Raw genomic sequence first — 23,316 nt, 5'->3', positions numbered from 1 at the left:
CATTTTCTGTAGCTCCTCCTCCATGCTAAGAGCAGAACAGCTTGTTATAATGAAGTAATATAATTTAAAATTCAACTCAGCATATTGACACTTGCCGTACCAATGAGACACTTAGACATTCCTTATTCTCCAAAGTGCACTCTGAAAAGACAAAGTTAGTTCCTTTCACTTTGATGTTTGTCTGGAGAACAGACTGCCCTGAAAACAGACCATGTTCTGGTTTAAGTTCTGCAGTTTAGGGACATCTCCATTTCTTCACCCTTTCCCAAAACAAACTTTATCCAAATAGTATTCTGTATGGATATGGCTTAGTGGAGGAGTCTATTGGACAATTAAATGGACAGGGAGGAAAAAAAAGTCCACTGAAGCTTTGTTTTTTTTTTTTAACTTTTCCTTTGACATTTTTCCAATAACAGTTTAATGACTTGAATAAACAATTACAGAGTGAATCATAATTTGAAAAGGCAGTGGAGAATGAAGACTAAAAATCAAGAAAAATGTATGAGAGAGTACTAAAATTTGATTTAGAAAATATGTTCAAGGTTCAATGGACCTATGACTTAGTCTAAATATAAATTAGCATTTTATTAGGGATTGAGGTAGCTTTTTTTCTACTGTGCAAACTTGGCAGGGAAAAGAGAAGATGTTTGTTATGTACAAATAGTGTCCTATTGTCTGTATACCTCTGTATTGGAACGAGAAATCAGATCCATGAAATCAGAAGCCTTTCTTCTCAAAATTGCACACACCAATGTGTGTAAAATGCTGTTTATATGGGAAAGGCTTGCTTCTCATTTATGACAGCATGCACAAGTTATGAACAGCTCCTGATCTAAAGTCCACTGAAGTCTGTGTAAATGTTTTTTCTGACTTTACTGGACTTTGGATTAACCACAATTTGGAAAGCCTTAAATGACTTTGCTTGCTGAAGTCATAGTAACAGAGAAGTGATAATAATTAATACAGCATTCATATTAGTTATGTTATTGAATTAAACTGGAGGAGCAAAGAAAAAAATACCATATTTCTGTGGTAACCTTAGGGAATTTCTCTACTCTTAAAAACAAGCACAAATGATGTAAATCCATACGCCAGACCTTTTTCATGAAAAGATTCAAGTTATAGGTTTTCTGGGTTTCCAAACTCCTTTGTAGTCTATTTTTCATCCTATATACAAGTTACTCTAAAAGATCAGGAATTTCAAGTCTGTATTGATTTCACTGAGTATCAGAGCAGCCATCTTAAATTAATAACAGGATCCAGCATGGCAAGATTCCACATTTGCTATTAACTGTCCTTTTTTCAGCATTCACAGAAAAGCAAAGATGAGAAATATATCTGTAGCTGAGTTTCAGGTCTAAATGTGGGAGAATAATTAAGACTGAAAGACCATGTATTATTAATACAAAATTTAAGTATTGGATACTAATGGAAAGAAAAAGGAAGAAAAGAAAAAAGTAGTAGACGCAATGCATTTGTTTTGAAATTTTATTTGCCTTTAGCCAAAAAGTACAAGCCAGTGACAAAAAGAGGGGAAAAAAAAAAAAAGAGAAATATTTCTTGATCTGCAATTTCAAAGAGAATGTCTCCTGTAAGCACCATTCAGTATTTGCAAAATGTTGTGATGATGCATTCTTGACATTCTTGGATCTTGATGTTTTATCCACTTTAAGTGGCAGACACTGCAACCAAAAGCCAGCTTCACCTGCTTTTCTAATGGTGTTAGTGTTTAGATATGCAGTGTATCTTTTTGTATTAAAAAAACAGAATGAAATGCATTTCCCTGAGTATGTAATGCACACAGAAACAAAAGCAGCAATCCTGTTTCATTTGAATTACCATTTCAGACACCAAACAAACCCTGCTCCACAGTTTCTAAAATTAACATTCTTGTATCTCATCAAGCACCATTATATTGTAGTTTCTAGTCAATGATTTCATTACATCTGTTACCACCAAAAAAAAAATCAAGTAAATTTGTTAAATAAATAGTTCACTGGCATAAAATGATTTTTAGAGGATGAAAAATATGGGGCGTTTTTTTTTTCCCCAACAAATAACAAATGTTTTGATTAAATCATATTTCAATACTATGCTAAATTCCAACCCCAACTGATTTGGCACATTTCCTTTTTTAAAGTACCTTTGATAAGAAATGCATTACAAACTCATCAGTTTAGCTTCCTGTTAACAAAGAGACAGCAGCCGTCTGGATTATTCTAGATCCGCAGTGAAACTGCCACACTATGTATGCTCAAAGTAAAGCTGTGCAAGTTTGACAAGGGGCAGATGAATCCAGGAGTTATTGTGCAGGGGTTTAAGTCTATGCGGCAGCTGACGGTTGAAATAATCATCTATACATCGCTCTGAGCTAGCTGAGGAAAGGTTGAAGCTGTATATTTTCAACATATCTAGCCTAATGGTTAATCTGTTGTCTTGTACAGGGGGTGCTGGGTGGAATCACAGCAATAGCTGACAGTTTGGAGGAATTGCTGTGGGTATTTTCAGTTGCCTGATTCACAAAGTGGTAGGTAGAAAAAAGTCTAAACAGGCTTGTCATTGAATGAGTCAAGTCATGCTCGCTGTCATTCCCATCAAAAGAACTCTGGTAGCCAAAAGCTTTATCAACATATTGATTATTTGCATTTAGTAATACAGGGCTGCAGCTTGTCTTCACCCCCCACCCCATGAAAGCTGAGCCAGATTGCAGAAGGGTGACTGCTCCTTTGGAGGTCAGCTTGGAAGATGTTCAGGAGAAAGACATCGGTTAAGTTGGGGGGAGAAATAAAATATTTCTTCGAACCAAGATAGTTTAACTGTTAGGAACACTCTCTGTATTTCTAATGCTGGATCTGACATATCTTCACAGTGACATGGCATTACTCACTACAGAGATTAAGGGGGTGCAGTATGAATTAGACTGAAACAAAAATGAAGTATCTGCAAGTGACAGCTCTGGCTGATGGCTGACTATGAAGGAAAACACTCTGCTAGTGTCTGGTGAAAAACAGTGCTGAAAGCCTAGCAGCTGATAGAGATGGGGGAGGAGAGGAGCACTGGGTATCAATGGTGGTTGTTTAGAATGTCTGGTTTTGGTCAGGATATTTTTTCTCCTTTAAAACACATTTTCCTCTTCCCTTCCAGGCAAATCATGCTGAAGCCAGTTTCAGCCATTTTGTTGAAAGCACTGTACTGGTATTCTGCCTTGTTACATTTAAATTAAAGCTCAGCCCAGTTTTAAGTTATGGCAAGTGTGTGCTCACAAAGAATAAATAGAGATTGCCACAGGCATTAGTTTAACTACATTTGTTGTTTTAAAAATGTTCAGGGAGTTGCAGATTGCAATTCAAATTATCTTCATTATAATAAATAAAATGTATAGAAATAGAAACAGGCATGATTCCCTAACGCAGTCTGTAGGCAAGTGTATATTCATTGGGCTTGAAAGGGAGTTCCTGAGGGTGGGGGTAAGGAATAGGAATATATGCAACTTCAAAATACCTTTACGATTCCATTAATATATCACATTTTATACATATTATTTTTTATCTCTCTAATGCTGACAGGCTTCTTGGGCAAAATCTGCACAGCATTTATTAAAAGTAGATTGTGTTCACCCAGGGTGCAATTAGAAAATACTACAGAAAATGGAATTTCTTACCCTTACTCTACTTTTATCCCGTTCCTTACTGTTTGCCATTCTCAGAAAGTAGTTTAAAATTTGGTCTCAAAATGGCTCTCAAAATATTCTTAGGTAATAATCATGCCTTATGGATACATGAAAATGTACTGAACAATTCTAAGGAACAGTTCTAAGGAACTTAGGCAGCATAAACAATGCAGGCCTGTGACTGTTTGCATTGGAAATAAAGTCATATGTCATGCTACATAAAAATAAATTAATCTAACTATGACTAGAAAAATAGTCCTGTTTTAGTAGACTTGGTGGTGCTAAATTCATCCCATACTTAGTAAAGAACCCTGGTGGATTTGGAGGTTGTTATTTGCTGTTGCACAGTGGTACGAAAAATTACCCCAATCCAGACAGTTTGATTGCCAAACCTAGTGAGGCAGTGACAATATGTAAGGATGTATTTAGTTCCATAAAATTAACAGCAATCTTTGTTTCCCAAATATGGTTTTTATGGAAATCAGCCCACATAATAGTGCAAGAACCCAATCGGATTTTAAAGAAATTATTGATAAAAATTAACTGTCTTTGCTGAACAGGGGAATACTCCCTAAGTGTTTTACATTCTGCACACTATAGTGTTTATCTGCTGAAGATGACCTTTGTTTCTCACCTGGTTGTACAGAACTGCTTCATCCAAAAGCTCTATGCTTGCTCATGTAGTTCAGGGTATATTCTGACAGCCCCATGTATGTGGCACAGCATGCACCTTCAGACTATTTACACTAAGAGTAACCAGTTTCACTCTTCTGTGGTAAAAAAAAATGTGTAATTTTAGGAGGAATGGAAAAAGAGATTATCTCTACCAGAGATAGGTCATTCAGATATTATTCTGTAATCCTTGCTTTTGAAGACTGAGTAAAAAGATTTGGGCCATAAACTATTGGAGAAAGAAAATCATCCTATGTACAAAGAATTTCATGACTCGTCCACTGTGGGTCTTCTTCCACTTTGATCTAAGCTCTTGAGGCAGGAAGTTAGAAGTCATGGGATGAAACCAGTAGTTAGAATTTTTAAATCTGGAATAATTTGACCAAAAAAAATTGGCAACTTGTTATGCCCATGCTCAGTGATAGTACCTGTCCACACTGTTGGAAGTAAGGGGAAGTAACTTAGTTTTTAAGCAGCTCAGTCTGCCTTCCTGCTGAACAAGATCATGTGGTGCTGTTAAATATGATGCCATGCTCCAGATATGAAGCCATACCAAAAGACAAGTATTTTTGTTCTGACACATGCTGTGCCACCACAAGCACAAAATCTTAGGAGAGCTTGAATTTGTCTGCATGGAATATGCCATAAAACATACATTGCTATGGAAGGTTATTGCTTAATAGTCAGGTCTGGTATCTGAAACCATCACTTACTGAACTCCAGAAGAGACTGTAAAAAGATTATGGTGTTTCTTATAACTTGATTAAAGGGTTGATAAGCTTAATAGATTCTGGTCTTCTTCCATTTCATGTGAAGATACTTTGATAGAGGATGTGGATTTTTAAAGATTATTTCCAGTATTATTATCTGCACTTTAAAAATAGAACTGAGTTGATGCATATCGAGGCCTTCAAATACATGCTTGACCAGTGACATGTGTAGGGAGATAGTTCTCTGCAGATATATTTTATCATCCTAAAATTATTTCACTTGGAGGAATATCAAAAGTAGAAGTACAAAATTTGATAAAAAACCCAGTAACTCTGAGATAAAATTGATAATTTTCATGTAGTGTATTCAATATTTTTGTCTTCATGGCATTATTGCTAATCAAAGATATATGCTCTCCTCTGATGATTTAATATACATGTGAACTCTGGTGTATTATTATTATTATTATTATTATTATTATTATTATTATTATTATTATTATTATTATTATTACTATTATTATGTTGCTTCTATTAGTAAAAATCAGAATAGTATCATAAATTAGTTTTTAGTTCTTTTCTCACTAATTTTTGAATCTACCTCAGAATAGTAGCAAGCCATCAAAAGGTCATTGAATTGGAATGGGTGCTTTGCCACCAGCCTGTTCAACCTTGTTAAAAGGTACCTTCAAACGACTCTTAATGTAATTCCTATAGACTCACCTTTTCCGTGAGAGAGACAGATTTTGTGCTTGAAGAAAAATGGCAAGCATGGAATGCTATTTTCTTATCTTTCCTGTTACCAGATGGTGTTTCTAGCTGGTGGTAAACTAAACAAAGATCCCAAAAAATATGCTGACCTCAAATACTTTGCCTCTAGTCTCTACTCAGTGTTCTCCATAGAATCTTTAAGACAATTGAAACATATATATATGTTTCAATAATAAATAATGCTGCAAGTTTATCAGTCCGCCAACTACTCCCTACCTAAACTTCTTACTTTATGATACAACCAACAATAAGGTCTTAGCAGCTCTGTTCTATACCTTCTTGTCTATACTATACTCATTCAGAATGAAACAAGCATTAGGAGAAGATCTTTATTGCGTGTTTTTACCAGAAAAATATTTTGTTGTTGGTTGTTACTGCAGGTGCCATTTGTTAGAGGTATTAGTAGATAGGGTAGTGTTTAAGTAGCCTTGATATATTATCAGTGGAAGACAAAGAATCACAATTTTAAGCTATATCCATATTTAGGAAATTGAATTTCTTAACTTTCTTTTCAGAGGTACTATGTATGACCTCCTGAAATTTACAGTATTCAGCTCTGTTGAATACTCAACAATTTTTATATGGGTTCCTTAAAATCAGTTTAATTCCATAAGTGTGCTTGCACAATTTTGAAGTGGTGACCTTATGTTTTCTATGATTCCTTATTTATTTTAATAGCAGCAGAGTGTTTTACCTCCCCTGTCATTTTCAGTAGTTTCAAAGAAATAAACATCTTCCACAGATAGTAAATCTCAAAGCCCTTATCAACATGGGGAAATAAGTATTACCTCAGAGATACTTACCCTAGGATGGGATTATTGCTTAAAGGTGATAATATTGTTGAATAATCCTTCTATAAGTATTCTTCTATAAAGAGTCATTTTTAGAGGAAAAAAAGAAACAACAACATAAGAAAGCTGCAGGTATAAACCTTTATTTTTGCTGTTGGAACTGATACCTTAAGCTTTAATGTCTGTATTTCCACATAATATCAAAACTGATTCATGCCTGTGGTTTTAAATATTTTTTAATATGAAGAAATTAATTTAAATTTTTTCTTATTATTTAGAAGTAAAGAATGCAGCTAGATCAAGTTACCCAAAAGGTTCATATCAGTTCAAGAATGCAACTACTAATGCATTGATTGATGCCAAGTCCACTGAAGGAATCCCGGAACCTGTTCCACTTGTTAATAACCGTAAAGGGAGCCTCTTCCTACCCAACAACCCCTCGCTGCTGCACCTTAACTTACTGAGTTCTGTTGAACAAGGAAAATCTACCTACTGTAGATTGCAAAGGGCACTCAGCTTGCCTGTAAAATACTGCTACCATTCCCAAAAGCCTGGGTTGAACCAAGATCTCCGTAGGTAGCCCAGTAGTTGGATGCATAAGGCAATACAGAATGGTTTGTGCATGGTTTTGCAGTCTGTTTTCAATGTGACTATGACATTACTAATGCTCTGTTAAGTGCTTACAGATGTGGGTTTCTCCAGATGTGGTGATTAATAAGTTAATCAAGATAGCTAGTCAACTAATGTTTCTGGGTGGTTTGTGCTTTACCTTTCAAAGGATTTAATTGCTTTGGAGCATTTACATGCGAGGCAGAATGAATTTACCAGGTATCCCAGTTCATGTGGTGTTCAGTAAAATCAATGTTATTTCAAATTTCAGCTCTTTTTGGTGTCTAAAAAAGCGTCTGTAAATTAGTGCAGCTAGTGACCTGGGAGAGGGAGTAAAGGAGACAGTGTTGTTTTAAAAATAGTTAGAAAATAACAAAGAAAAAAGTTATGAACTTGTCCACTGTTTTGGAAGACTTACCCTTTGTTTTTGCTTTAAAAATGAAATGAGGATAAAAGTCAAGTAATGTGTTGCTTCAGATGTTCAACTCCACATTATGGCTGTTAAAATTACCAGCACATCTTAAACCAATTCATGGAACATTGTCTGGAGGTTATGTCACTGAAATAATGAACACTCTTTACTCAAGAATAAGCAAACATGTTAAAACATCAGTGTAACTTTAAATTAAACTCCAGCATAAAACGGAGTGTCTGAAGCCTCGTTAGACTCGCCTGACATTTTTTTAGCATTGAGTCTTCCTGAACTGCAAAACTCTTATTAGACAAGTGAGCTCTGGGTTGTTACAGCAGTACAATAAGTGTTATACTTAGGGATGTGTAAACAAGCTCTTGAATGTTATTAGAACTCAGAGGCTGAATTGAGTTCCAAATCTATAAAACTCTGTGTCCAATTCTTGAACTTCCAATTTTCATTAAACCGGTAAAAAAAGTCTATGTAACATAATATGGCTGTAGTATACAGCCATATTACAAACCCTGTACTATAAAGACATAAAAGATGGGGACTCATTAACAAAAATAAACATACAATATCAGAATTTATTTGTCATATATCACAGCCCTGCTGTGCCAATATGTTTTTCTTTCATAAGAACAAGCGAATTTAAGACTCCCTTTTAAATTAATGCAGACACAGAAACCATGAAACTAAAATATTTAATAACCTTACTGAAAATTTTGCTAGATCCACTTCTTTAAATAGGCAGGAAATTGATAGGAGTATCTAAAGGATAATAATTAAATACGTTTTATCCTACTGACTACTAAGAAACCACTTGTGAATTATCACTGCAACATTTTTGGGAACGAAGCCATATGTAATAGTGTCCATTAGATACAATTCACGTATTTCAGCTTCATGTGTTCCCTTCCCCCATTCCTATGGAGCTGTGTTGCTAAACTGCAGATGCCCTGTAAACTCCGCAGAATTTCAATGAAAAATAAAACTTGATTTTCTGTCATATGATGAATCTAGATCTACTTCCTTTGCTGCAATGAGAATAAATGCCTTTCTTGGTTAAGCAACAAATTGAGATCCTCAGAAGGCTTTGCTAACAGGAATTAACTAGTGAGCCTCAGCAACCTTGGGCTTTGCAGGCACCTGGTGACAGTAACATAATTTGAATATGACAAGCACGTATCCAAAAAGGAAGCTTATTTATTGCAGATGTGGTACTGATACTAAGTGCAGACTGTTAGAAATGTACTTCTAGAAGTTGTTATTTTGGATGGTTACAAATAAGGCTTTGCTTTTAATTGGGCTGCAGGTTAGCATCTCCTGGCAGCACTGCAGAACATAAATGTTGGACCATATAGTACAAAAGCATCCTTATTGTATTAACTTTCAGAATTTGAAAGGATCAGGAAAGAGTCTTATTAGCTAGCTGAAAACCTGGAAGAATATTATTTTTTAATATTGTTTTCTCTTGTGCAGAGAAATATTTCTGGTTATAATATTATGTACAGTTCACTTGTGTTACTGTAAGATTTTTGCCTATGGTCCTGATGGATGTGTATCTTCCTTGAACTGCTAAAATTGTATAACAGCACACTTGTGGTGCCATACTGCATCTCTGGACAAACATTCTGTTAACCCCATGGTAACAGATTAATTTGAGTGAAATTTAGAATTTTTACTCCCAAGAGAGTAAAACAGATCATTTGTTGTTTTCTGGAAAAAACATTTTGCATGATTCTTGTTCATTTGATCTTTTAAGTGGTGGAACTGAATATTTATATCCAATAAAGAACAAGAGAGCACAGTGGATATCTTGAAAGCTATTGTCTGTGTGGAATAGCATGCAAATAACTTTTTGGTAGAGAAGTTTAAAACAAGACTAGGCCATTTCAAGAGAATAATTTGGAGAGGGTGTTCTGAAAAGCACAAACACTTGTGCTTTTTTGCAATCAGAGCTGCAAAGATATTACCAAAAAACCAATTTGGTTTATGTTCACTTCCTGGTACATGTAGCTAAATACTGAAGTGATCTAGTTTAATGTGTGCAAACTGTCACAGAAAGAAAATTTCAATTTGTGTATTTTTGAGAATTTTCTGTGGGCTTGTTTATTTCTCAGCCAAATTTGACTGAGAGGCATTTAACTAACCATCAATAAGCATTTACACTATAGGACTTTGATTTGGAAAAAGAAAGAAAAGTCAAATGAGAAGAAAATTCCTTTGTCTTTAGGGATGCTGCCTAAGAAGAGAAGAAACTTAGTGAATAAATCATTATTAGACAGTCAATGTTCTGATCTAAGTATTGTCTTTTACAGCACTCTTTGGCACATTTATTTTAGGATTAGCTTTGTTTGGTTGCTTTGGTTTGTTTTTTTCTCTTTGCAGAGCTTTCTTTGGTTGTGACTCCCTTGTTCTACATGATGCCAGGTCATCTAAAAGCAAAATCTGTCTTTTCAGGGCCCAGCCCTTTGGTCTTGACCAAGGCAAAATGAAGTTCCCTAGCAGGCTTGGGCAAACAGACAGAGGTGGTAGGCTGGAACACAGTCTGTAATAAAATAGTGTCAGAAGAGAGTTACAGCAAAAGACTATTGTTTAATTTCTTCACAGATAAGTCTGCTGCAGGTGACATATATCCCATTTTTGTTGTTTTTCTTATGTATCTTATTGCAAGTAATATTTTTTTCTCAACCTCTGCTTGTGCACTGCTAAAGTGTACTAAGCTCTTTAAATATAGCAGCTACTATTACTGCTACTGATGTCTTTCCTTTTAGCTTTAAAGGAAAATCTTCCTAGGCATCAGTTATATTATCTTCTAATTAATTTTTCAGTTAACAGTAGGATGGGAAAAAGTTTATTTTTTCTTCTTTGTACCAGAATAAAGTAGCATTAGTATGAACCTGAGAAAGCAGACATGAGTTTATTCCTTTTGATAGTACATGTAGAAGTTACATACAGATTATCAAGTGCAGTTACAATCTCAAAACTGTAAAGATGGTGGTTAATTCTTATAGATGAGTTCTTAGGAAGCTGCACTTGTTTAAGCAATACATATTGTGACATAAGTTATCCAAGAGTAACTTATGACTGACAAAACTCTAAGTGATTTTCTATCTGGAAATCAATCTGTCCTTGAAAATGCACCTCATCCTCATTAAAAGATTGCATAACACATGCATTCTCTGTTATGCAGGTATTGTCTCCCCACTTCCATTCAACCTCATTCTGTTCACTCCTGTTAAAACTCCGTTTTGGGAGGAGAGTAGAGCGATGAGGTCTGACTTGTGCTGGAGATCTGTGCACAATGGCAGGCTGCATTCACATTCCCAACTAACTGAATCATTGAACATCAAGGCATTGAATATTTTACATCTCTTCATGAAGACTCTGTTGTTTGGCATGTGAGGAGCGAGAACCAACTGGTGTCTAGTTCATTAGCAAAAGCAGGCTGGCAGCTGTTATGTTGATATTGAAAATAGTACTTTATCTGTCTGGGAATACAGCAGAGCACTAATTCTATTTTTCTGTAGCGCAGATTAACTGATAATAACTCTAAGAATAACCCGAATGTGGTTCCCCCGCCTTTGTTTTTTGAAGTATGAAACCAATTTGAACACCTGTGTTCAAAACCCTGGTATTCTTCTCTGCTTCTCCTTCAAACCAATCTCTTCAACTAACATGTATTTGATTCTTATTACTGTTGGCCTATGTTAGCAATGAAGTATCAGTGCGTGAATGGACATAGAGTGTGTGTTCTTTGCTACTTCACTTGTATTTCATATTGCACTCAGAGCAGTACTTAATCTCATGAGTTCCTTATATTTCCAGTTGAAGATGAGCAGCCGTCGACACTATCACCCAAAAAAAAGCAGCGAAATGGAGGCATGCGAAATTCACCCAACTCCTCACCCAAACTGATGAGGTAAGACTGAAAAAAACTCATATCTTCATCTCCTTTCTTTCTTCCTTCCTCCTCTCCTCCCCCCACATCAAAAATAAGGGGAGGGGGTGAAAAAAAAAGATTGTTAGATGGTTTCTGAAAGGCTGAAGTATTTATTCTGTCAGCTTGTCAGCAGATAATGATAGAGCTGAAAAAAAATTCTGTCATGAAAAACAGTTTGAAAAGCTGTTTGAAAAATACATAGGCTTTAAAGTCTTAGCTGTCACCCTGTCCTGTCCATGTGTAGTTCTTAAACAGCAGTGGCACTAATGATAGCACTAACCAATCAGGGGAACTCATGTGGTTAGTTTGCCTCAGGCAATTCTCTTTTTGTTGGATTCCCTCTGAGTACTGTTTTCTGTACTTAAGGCCATATGTGAGATGTATCATCACAATCAAAAATGAACCTGAATATTACCTTCCTTTTATCCTGTCGATTGAAATCAAATTTCTGTTAATTGATTTAGACTGATGAAAAAGTCTAATAATATATGTACTTGCCAAAGCAAAGTTCAAAACTAACGCAGTTTTAGTCAAGCTAAAAGCACATTAATTATGAAATACAGGGATTTTTAAGAGGGTAGTATATACTCCAAAAGTGGGTGATGAAAACAGAATCTTGTTAGTGATATTTTCCCCTGTTGCTATGTGTACATTATTTTACAATAATACTCTTTATATAACTATGTAGTTTCCTTTTATAGGACAAATTACCTCTAAGACATTTGTTAAAGCTAGAACTGCAACAAGAAATTATAATCTATTAAAATATTATGTGATTTGCATTCTATCTCACTGTGCTTTGCCTTTTACCTGCTCAACTCAGTCAAAATTTGATCCTGTAGTGGATACAGAGTTTCCAACAAGGCTGTTCATGCTCTGTTTTTGCATATCCTATGTACCCAGGCTAGACCCTCAGTCCATAATTGTATCCATAAATACCATAGCAGAGATTTCCACTCTATGTGTATATATATGTACACATACACAGAAAATGTAAACTTAATTTCATATATAAACAGACACATTCGTGGAATCTGAGATTTATGTGTGTATAACTGTCTGCTCACAGAGGTTAAGTGAAAAAAAAATGATACAAATATATAGTCCTTTCCATAAATAAAATCTCTTATCATTTTTGTTGGCAATGATTTTGTTCCTGTAATGATTCTGGATACAGGTAGGTGATATTTCTCTTTGTATTTCAGTCACTAGACTGGAATTTTCTTTGGGCAGTTACAGAAGCATCCATATTTGTTTATTGTTTCTGCAATATAGGGCATATTCAAGGACGTAACCTCCACAAATCGTCTTCATCTCTGTTTAGACTACAGAACCAAAAGTGAGATTGATTCACAGAGGGAAAATGCACCCAGCTGTGGCTTTTTTTTTTTCCCTATTGACCATCTATTTCTGTAGAATGTGCCATTAAAAGTTCTCTGCCTTCCTGTTAGCTCAGCCTTGCCCATATGACACTGATTTACATGCTTGTTTACAGTTTATGAGGAAGAATAAAATGAGCATACTGGCAAACTTCTCATTTTTATAGTGCCAGTTGTCATGCTAGCATAGTTTTCAATTTACTTACCTTTGGACAGTCCTCTTATCTGGTGCTAATTGTTTTAACTGCTTAAAATTTAAACATGTGGAGATTCCCCCCCTCACCTTCTCCCAGATTCTAATTTTGGGGAAGTAGAAGTAAAAAGAAAGAGAAAGGGAGAGAGAGAGAGAGAGAGAAGGACCTGAACACACTGTCCCTGTTTGCTATGTAAAGTATGCCTCATTTCTTTGATCTTGAGTAATAATAATTCTGGGGAGTTATACTGTTTTCATATGCTTCAAAGCTGTGTCAAAGTTTTGCTGCTTAAGGGTACTTCTTTATTCTATTGGCTCTTGGGTACTGAGATGACAGGTCCTCTGTACTAGGTGCAGGCTTTTTCAAGTCATAGCCTTCAGCAAAACATCAAATTACCAAATACAGGGTAACATACTTCTACACAAATGCCTTTCCTGTAGATATATTATACCATATATATTAAATACTTTAGTGTTACACGGTACATTTTATGTGCAATAGAAAGTGATGGTTTGAGGTAGCCTTAGGGGTACTTTTTTCCACAAGCAGAAAAAGCTAGTGTATACCGTATCAAGTATGGTTTTTACAGGACTTTCTGCCCGAAGGCCTTTGTAAATAAGTAATGATCAACAGATTGGCTGTGGGTTTTTGAAAAGCATGCCTGTGTCAGTTTGCATGATGGGGGAAGATTTTCAAAGTACAGCCTGCTTTCATTGCCTGCTGAAGAGGGACTGAGGGAGAGTAGTCGTCCTGAGCCTGAGCTGTCTGCTCAGTAGCACATCAGAATTGCTAAACACAGGTTGAGCAGCGAGTGGAGAACTTGCCAGGCTTCCAAATCCAGACATTGTTTTCTTCCTCATCTCTGTTGCTGCTAAATGTATTCTCCAGCCCAGTGTTGGCACCCTCAGCTTCTCCCCAGACCCAACCGTCTCTTCCTTTTACTCTTTATCTACACTGACTTAACTTTGGTCCAAGGTGCTAGAAAAGACAAAGTGGATTGAATCAGAAGAGAGCTCTGTTAAGATTTGTTTGTAATGGTCAAACTCTTTCTTCTCTCTGGAACAAAGGTGGACTGTATAATCTGCTATTTTGTATCCCTGTAAATTACAGAAAGTGACAGGTACTTGCTTTCCTGCCCAGAAATCTTTAGTGCATGTCAGCTAGAAGTACCCAAGAGGTAAATCAGCTAAAGCACTGTCATGTCTGTAGCTGATATTTATCTTTAGAAGTTTTTTTGTAAATTTGCTTTAAAAACTCCTTTTTCAAGTCAGTTTTGCCCCTGTCCCACCTGCCCAGAAATAGCTGGCTATTTTGCAAACTTTTTCTCAGCTGTGGTTTTAGACCCAGAGGATATAGAAGGAACCTGGAAGACAAGAAGTCTGGACTATGAAAACAAAAAATATGTGAAAAATTCATTAGTAAATTGAAATCCAAATTGTGACTTTTGAATCGTTCTGAGCAGCCTTACAGTTAAGATAATGTTGAAAATGCTGCATAGGTTTTAGATTCCCACAGTGGTGGAGGGTATTATGCTATGAGAAAAAACTCTGACTTCTTGTATTGCTGGATTAGAACAGAGGATGGAAATGGTATCACAGGGATTCCCTGGGACCTCCTGACAAGTGGTCTGACCTGGTCGGAGAGTGGGAGTTCTGTAGATTTACTAACACATAAGTAGAAATCTGCATTACCAAATATGAAATGGATAGATTGGAGACATCTTTTTAATGGCACCTTTTTAATGACTCTAAATTACAGTATATTACTAACTGATATAAATAGAGAATTGACATATGAATGCTCTTTGTGTGCATCACAGATGGTCTAGACTCAAAGTTAGGAAGTCACTGTTCTAACTGAATGCTGCATCACATCAAATGGCATGAGCAGCATCACACTGATGCAATACTAGAAGAGTCTAATCAATCAGAAACAAATCTTTCAAATTCCAACAATACCTACAAATGCAAATTAACCAGAAAAATACTCAGCATTGTCATGACTGCTTTTACCTGCTTTACATCAGCAAAAGTCTGACACATTAAAAGCACAAGGGCAGGATACTTTTTTAAAATAACTGAAACTCCAACAGGAAAAAATATACTCCTCCAGTTAAGATGTGAACACAAGGACACCCTATTACAGTAAAAAGTAAAATTTAAATAGGCAATGGAAGGAAAAGGAAGGAAGGCTGTGACTGGGAGAGTAATCACATATCAGGTATCCTTCATGAGGTGGAGAAGAAAAGTAGAAGTGATCAATGCCTCTGGTATCATGCAGCTGTATTAGTCCTTGTTCATAATCTCAGTTGCAGGTTCTGATGCGTGTTATTGATGAACAGCCACGTTAACTATGAGGAGGCTATGTTGCCTGAATATCAAATAGCAAAGCCAGTTTTTAAAAAAATGTGTCATTTTGGATTCAGAATGACCAGTAAAAATGTGAAAAGCCCTGGATATGAATCAAAAAAGCCACTTAAATGATTGTTGCTGAGCCTCAAGTCTGTACTTATTGCTTTGGTAGCTGCTACTGCCTGAGTGGAATACACTGACTTGAAGGAAATGTCAGCCCAGCCGAGTCAAACTACCTCTTAATGCAAGAACAAATAGCATATGACAGGGCCCAAGGGGCCTGAAGAGCAAACAAATAGTTTGTCCCTGTCCACTCTGGATGTAGTGGTGTAGTTGACATAGGCCTCTAGACAAGTAGCATACTCAGCAAAGGGTCATTATCATTAGTGTCCCTGATCACATAAGAATCAGAGGCATCAGAGGACACTGGGTTTTCAGTGTGTTGCCAAGGAGAATTTCGTAAGCCTGAGGATTTTTTTTGATTGAGGATCTAAAATAATTCCCTACCAAACAATAAAACTTGCTCAGAAACTGTCAAGACCCAGCTAAATGACACAGAAAAACAAGTGAGCTCTTTGGTATACGTTTCCAGAAGCCTAATGAGATTATTTATCTGAAGTTGAGGAGGAAACCCTCCTGTCTTTTTTCCTGAAGTTGTATATAATATTTTAAGTATATGAACAATGGCTGTGCACATTTATCTCCTCATCCACCCACTGAGCCACATACACTTAAATGTACATACACATTTCTGCTAGTGCCACTCAGCATGAATATGCATTGCCTCTGCCATTTTAGTGCTGCCCTTCCATGAAATGAAACTGTGAGCTTTCTCATAGAAACAAAGAAATGTGATGGCAGATCTAGGGAAGCATTTCTCAAGCCAAAACTGGTAAAATAAGTTGACTCTGATCATTTTCCATTACTCCCTTAAACCAGACATGAAGGTAAGGTTTGAAAAAGTGAAAGCCCACTGATGAGCTATAATATATATTTATGTCCCTCAGCCTTGGAAGTTTCCATTTTGTACTTAAATTTATATTCAGACTTAATGCAGTGCTAATATGCAATGATAACTAAGCTGCAACCCAACAGATATATAATAGCACAATTTGCTTCTTGATTCTGTTTTACAAGTTCACTATGGAATAACAGGAGTAATTCAGTAATCACCCATATTGCCTTACTCCAGTTTTTAACAATACTATAGAATTAAATTATTTAAATGATAGGTGGTAGTATCTGTTAGCATCCCGACTCTCACTACTATTGGTAGACCAGGGACTGGTAACTTTGGTTTCCTGTTTAATTTGTCTCCTTTCCATTTCTTTGTTGAAGGACTGGCTTCTTGAGCTGAAGTATGATAGCCAGGTTTCAAGAAGACTGTAGTGGGTTGGTGCTGGCTGATGTCAGACACCCTCAAAAGTTCTCTCACTGCCCTCCAACAGCTGGGAGAGAAAATACAACAAAGGGTTCATGGGTTGAGATAATGGCAGAGATCACTCACAAAATAGACTCACATTAGATGTATTAATTGAATTCATTGCTAACAAAATCAGAGCAGGATAATGACACATATGAACAGACCTTAAATCATCTTCCCTCCACTTCTTCCCAGCTCTACCTCTTCCCCCCAGAGGTGCAGGGAGATGAGGAGTGGGGTTTATGGTCAGTGATCACATGTCATTTCTCCCATTGCTTAGGGAGAGGAGCCCTTCCCTGGCTTCAGTGTGGGGTCCATCCCATGGGAGAGTTCTCTGTGCACTTCTCCAATGTGAGTCCATTCCATGGGCAGCAGTTCTCTGCAAACTGCTGAAATCTGGGTCATTGTTCCACTGATTGCAGTCCCTCAAGGACAGGCTGCTCCAGCATGGCTCCTTCACAGGGTCACAGGTCCTACCAGGAAACCTGCTCCAGCATGGGCTCCTCTCTCTATGGGTCTGCAGGTCCCTGCCAGGTGGCTGCTCCAGAATGGGCCTCTTATGAGGTCCCAGCCCCCTCTCAGGCATCCACCTTTCCCAGCCTGGGTCTCTTGCATGGCTGCAGGGGGATCTCTGCATCCCTGTGGACCTCCATGGGCTGCAGGGGCACATCCTGCTTCACCATCATCTTCTCCATGGGCTGCAGGGGCACATCCTGCTTCACCATCATCTTCTCCATGGGCTGCAGGGGCACATCCTGCTTCACCATGATCTTCACCAAGGGCTGCAGGGGCACATCCTGCTTCACCATCATCTTCTCCATGGGCTGCAGGGGCACATCCTGCTTCACCGTGATCTTCACCAAGGGCTGCAGGGGCACATCCTGCTTCACTGTGATCTTCACCAAGGGCTGCAGGGGCACATCCTGCTTCACTGTGATCTTCACCAAGGGCTGCAGGGGCACATCCTGCTTCACCATGATCTTCACCAAGGGCTGCAGGGGCACGTCCTGCTTCACCGTGATCTTCACCAAGGGCTGCAGGGGCACATCCTGCTTCACCGTGATCTTTGCCATGGGCTGCAGGGGCACATCCTGCTTCACTGTGATCTTTGCCATGGGCTGCAGGGGCACATCCTGCTTCACTGTGATCTTCACCAAGGGCTGCAGGGGCACATCCTGCTTCACTGTGATCTTCACCAAGGGCTGCAGGGGCACATCCTGCTTCACCATGATCTTCACCAAGGGCTGCAGGGGCACGTCCTGCTTCACCGTGATCTTCACCAAGGGCTGCAGGGGCACATCCTGCTTCACTGTGATCTTTGCCATGGGCTGCAGGGGCACATCCTGCTTCACTGTGATCTTTGCCATGGGCTGCATGGGAACCTCAGCTCAGGTGCCTGGAGCATCTCCTGCCCCTCCTTCTCCACTGACCATGGTGTCTGCAGAGCTGTTTTCTCACATGTTCTCACCCTGCTCTTCTCTGGCCTCATTACATCTGCACAATAACTTTTTTTTCCTTGTTCTTAAATCTGTTATAGCAGAGATGTTACCATCATTGCTAATTGGCCCAGCCTTGGCCACTGCATGCCCATCTTGGAGCTGACTGACACTGGATCCTCTGGACGTGGAGGAAACTTCTGGCGGTTTCTCACAGAAGCCACCCTTGTAGCACCCTGGCTACCAAAATCAGGCCATGCAAACACAATACATAGTTGTGTTATAAGCCATGGGAATAAAAACAGCATGCGATTTTTTTCCTTTTTGAGGTTACTTGAAGTCTTGGGCAAGTCTTTTTGGGATGAGAGAGCAGGAAAGGAAAGGAGAATTTTCCTGCAGAAGAAAAATACAATTTTTATAAAGTTCAGGGTAAGAGAAGATGCACTCAGATCAAAGCAATAGAAATAAAAAGCTCTTTAGCTATAAACTGGGTTTAAAGAAAAAAAAAAGTATTCTTATAAACATTGACTGGCAACAGTGATAGCTTCAAACATAATGTCACACTCTTCGTTTAAGTGACAAAACCACTCCTATATTTAATGATGCCACTTAACTGTGGGTTTAGTTTTTACAAATCAGAAATTATTTTTTCAGGTACATTCTCCTACCCTTCAAAGATTACTAGTTCTGCAGCTTCAGTGGATCTAAATGGGAAATCTTAAAAGACACGTTGACTGTGTGCCTTGGCGCCCCCTCATTAAATTGCTTATGGAAAAGTCTGGAAGTTAACTATTTTGTTACTTTTTTATGTGAGAGGCTTCATACTTCAGAAACATATTTTGATCATGTCCTGAGATATCAAGATAATTTAAAAAGCAAGATTCTTACAGTAAGCAACTTTATATCATTGTTCTTAGTAGTCTTGATCAATTAATGGGAAATCTTCAGTAAGGCTTCTGAGAATAATAAAACCAGCAACATCTGGGCAGAGCAAGAGGCAAGAAAGGACAATTAACACTGTAGTTAGCCCCATAAACTGGACAAGGCACTAGGTACCAACCACTGTATTAGATATAGTCTTCCTAGATTTAGGGGAAAAAAGACAGTATGAGATTGCAAAAAAATGTGAGGATAGCTTCTGAATATGCCAATGAAAGCATTTAGCAGTAAAACGCAGGTTTTCTTTCTCTTGTCACACTGGGTTTTCTTCTCTAAAGCCTGGTGCATGTGGGCACTGAATCCTTACAAATTTCGTTTCTGATTAACCTGTGAAAGGAAAGATCAGTGAGAGTGTCATTAGTGTAACACACAGAGGCAACAAATTCTCATTACAACTTAATGCCATCCACACAGGCTGCAGGGTCACAGGGAATGGCTAATGGTAGCCGACAAATGTTGGGTGTATTAGTCACAAAACATTTGCTGAATTCCATCAGAATGTCGTGACAACCTTCATAGCTAGTCCCAGTGAGCTGCTGGAGTCACTGGAGTTTTCCTGTGACAAGCCGTCACTCTGTCTTGGTTGAGCTTTATAGCACCAGTCAAAGCAGTCAGAGAAGATTGAAGTGACACAGGCCCACTGAGTAAATAGTGAAACATGCAGCACATCATGAAATATTCAGCCAGGGTGTAAAAGCTCTAAATGCTTTTTCAGTTATTAGCACCTGCACTGGCTGCACACATCTAACACTAACAGCATGTTAATTGCCACAATTTGTTAGGGTACTTGCAGGAAAAATTTTGAAGGCATGAGACGTTCTTTAGCGTGTCTTAATTCCTCTCTTACCTTCAGCAAACCCACTCATTCTTCCTAAAATTAAGCATCTGTGTGCATACACTTGCTAAGACATAACCACAAACCCCTAAGTCAGGTAGGAAAACTCAAAATTCCTGAACCCCAGGCAGGGTGTCTCTAAAGACCCTGAATCTTGTACAGGAGACTGCTGAACATCTTTTTGTGCATAAAATCCAGATATGTCTATCTGAGTAAGGCACAACTACAGACTCAAACAGACACAGGTTAAAGAGGAGTAGTGTTTTTATCAGGTGTGGTTTGTGTTGACTTTTTATATAAAGAGAATTTTATTGGAGGACAGAATAAAAACTAGCCAAGACAATGTCTTACTAATGTGTAAAGACTAAGAGATTACAGTTTATTTTCAGGCAGCCCTGTTTTCAGGGTCCTCCCTGCTGGTCACACAGCATTCTTGTTCCCAGTGCTCAGCACTCGGGGTATTTTCACTGCACACCAGGGAGGGCATGTTGCTCTAGTTCTCAATTGCATGTGTATAATAGCATAAGACAAGGGTGACATAATACAAGGGTATGTTTAACAATAGTCATTTACTGAGGCAGCCCTTTAGTCCTGAATGGTCTTTTCAGTTCTCTCCATCCCCAGTGAGTACCCAAAAGTTTCAGACTCAAAAACTCAGATTTTGCAATGGTTATAACTGTGTGCTAGGGAAGCAGTACTCTTTAAAAATGTAATGTTGACTTCCTTGCAGTAGGTTTGCTGTAAGTGGGATTTATGGTTTTGCTTTAGGCTGTTGTCTTCCAGGCAGGCTTTTTGGGTTTGCAGCTGTAGCTTGGCATTTAGCGTCGTTTTCAAGTTTAATTGCACATGAGTGGCATTATAGGCTCTTCAAAACCTTGAAAAGATGGCATTTTGCTCTTCATTTTAAGTCATGCGTATGTAATATCTGCTATAAGAACCAGAGAAGCTATTTTTAGACTGGGGTTATGGATGAGGGAAATTTAACTTCTGTTCCTTTCTTTCCATACAGGCTACACATGTTTTTCCTAGCCAGAAGGACCAAATGCTTTGGTCATTGCAAGTCATAAAAACCAACATCTCAATTAAAACAAGTACTGGGGGTTTAATTGACAGAAAGTGCTTTTCTTCATATGATTTAAATTCTTGAATCAGAGAACTTTGCAGCCCTGGAGAACATAATGACTGCAGTGTGAATATAAGCATTTCTGCAGTAACCTGCCAATGTGACTCAAGCACAGCTTGACAAGGCCATCTTCAAGGAGGAGGAGGCAGAGAGGCTCTAGAAACATTCAGTCCATGATTTGGCTGTAAGGGCAACAACTGTAATGCTTTGTGTAATATAAATTTTAATGGGAAGAGGGTGTCCAAAGGCCTTAGGCAGATTTGACAGCTTTGGCCTCTCTGTGTGTCTATCTTAATTAATTTTTAGGATTTGCAAAACAGGTTTGGATCATCAGATTAATGAGGGTGTATATGTCCAAAGTAGTAATACTATTTTATAACTGATCAATTCAGTTTTTAAATACATAAGTCAGTGTATCTTCTGATACGCTCAGTAACATCTGAGGACAAAGTTGGACCTAAGTAGCAAAGAGTTTCCAAGGTCCAGAGACAGCTTCAGGGATCACTTTACTGAGAATGAAAGAACATTGATTAAAGAGAAATTAAAATACTATCCTAGCCTAGAAGATTTAAATTTAATAAACCCATTACATGGATAACCCCACATATTGTGAAACAGAATGTGGCTAGTCATATCACAGAGTCTTTCTCAGGCAATAATCTGTTTTCCTGGAGTAAAAGTAGAAAATATTATCTCTTAGCATGTTTTCATGTTGCGTGTCGCCTCCTTTTTGCTTCCTTTAAGGTTCCCACTTATTATACTCCAAGCAATAAAGCAGAGTCTAAACTGTTTATGATACTGCCAATAAATGCATGTATTGATTAAAAAGACAAAAATCGAAAGGGCTTTTTAAAAAAAAATCACAATTTGTTGCCTAAAATTTCAACAGGGGATTACAGCTGATGATTCACATGCTTTGTTCTTCCCTGAAACCAACTTATGCTTAAGCCTAAAATATTCTAATAAACCTTTGGAAGAAGGTACTTTGAATGTTCCCTGTTAGGATGCAAAGCCCTAAAGAACTATGCTAGGCTTTAAGCACTTGCACTCTAAAAACTGCCTTAAACCTCAAGGCAGTTGACCCTAATTGGATGTCAGATATCTGATACCACCTGCTTTGTTATAACATTCCTTTCAATTTGTATCATTTCTGTGAATCATTTTTGTGTCTGGGATTAGAGTATTGCTAAATAATCACTTGTGTTAAAGCTTCAGATCATCTATTTAATTTTAAATCTCAGAGCAGAAAGGAAACACTGACTACAAAACTAGAATATGGCATTGTTTAAACATTGATTTATTACAGTTCCTCTGATGAAGGATAGGGGGAAAGGAAAATTCCTTCTTAAATGTGCTTGATTTCTGAAAGGAAAAGATGTGATTTGACTGGTGAACTTTACTTTTAAAAAGTGAACTTTTCAATGCTCCTCTAGAAAAACTCATGAAGAAATGTTCTGTGGAAGTACTGGGGGAAAAAACCTAACCCTGAAACAACAGAAAGAAAAACATTCCTCAATGGAACTCCTGAAGATTCCTAATCTTTTGGCAAACTTTCTTATTTTGAAATATATAGATAAAACATTCCATTAGAAAAAATAGGTGGCACAGAGCACCACTAAATGTAGTCTGAACATTAGTACAACCTTCAAATGGAAGTGTGTTCATGGCTGCAGATCTTATTGTACCACCTGGAGCTCTGAGCAGATGGGGAATGCCCAATGAGTGGCATCTCAGCTTTCAGATAAAACTACCACAGCTGCATCTTGCTGATGGATGGAAGAGAATGCAGAGTCTATATATTTTTATAGAAATTTTAAAATGCCAACAAAACAACAACCAAGCCCCCACAACAAATGCCTTTGATACAGCTTTTTCATCCCTGCTTCCTACGAGAGAGGGAACACACTTACACAAGGCCTGTCATTATTCACCTTGGAGCAGGAACAGAGACTCCAGGTAGTCCAGTAGGGCTTCCCTGCTGCCAGTGGGTTACAGTGGAATCACTGAACTGTATTCTACTGAGAGAATTAAAAAACTTTGAAAACATAGTGTTTC

General features: G+C 37.8%; 1 protein-coding gene across 29 annotated transcripts in view; it reads left to right on the top strand.

Moving 5' to 3' along the window:
* The window catches only part of KCNMA1 (potassium calcium-activated channel subfamily M alpha 1), a 415,621-nt gene that overhangs the window by 334,232 nt on the left and 58,073 nt on the right, over positions 1–23,316 (top strand). For all 29 annotated transcript variants that reach the window (XM_066554104.1, XM_066554103.1, XM_066554096.1 and 26 more), the window contains one exon: positions 11,467–11,560. In XM_066554104.1, the coding sequence (XP_066410201.1) occupies positions 11,467–11,560 (94 nt within the window). The remainder of the gene's footprint in view (positions 1–11,466; positions 11,561–23,316) is intronic.

Source organism: Molothrus aeneus, chromosome 8, assembly GCF_037042795.1.
Source record: "Molothrus aeneus isolate 106 chromosome 8, BPBGC_Maene_1.0, whole genome shotgun sequence".
NCBI lineage: Eukaryota > Metazoa > Chordata > Aves > Passeriformes > Icteridae > Molothrus > Molothrus aeneus.
This window is presented reverse-complemented; position numbering and strand designations above follow the sequence as displayed.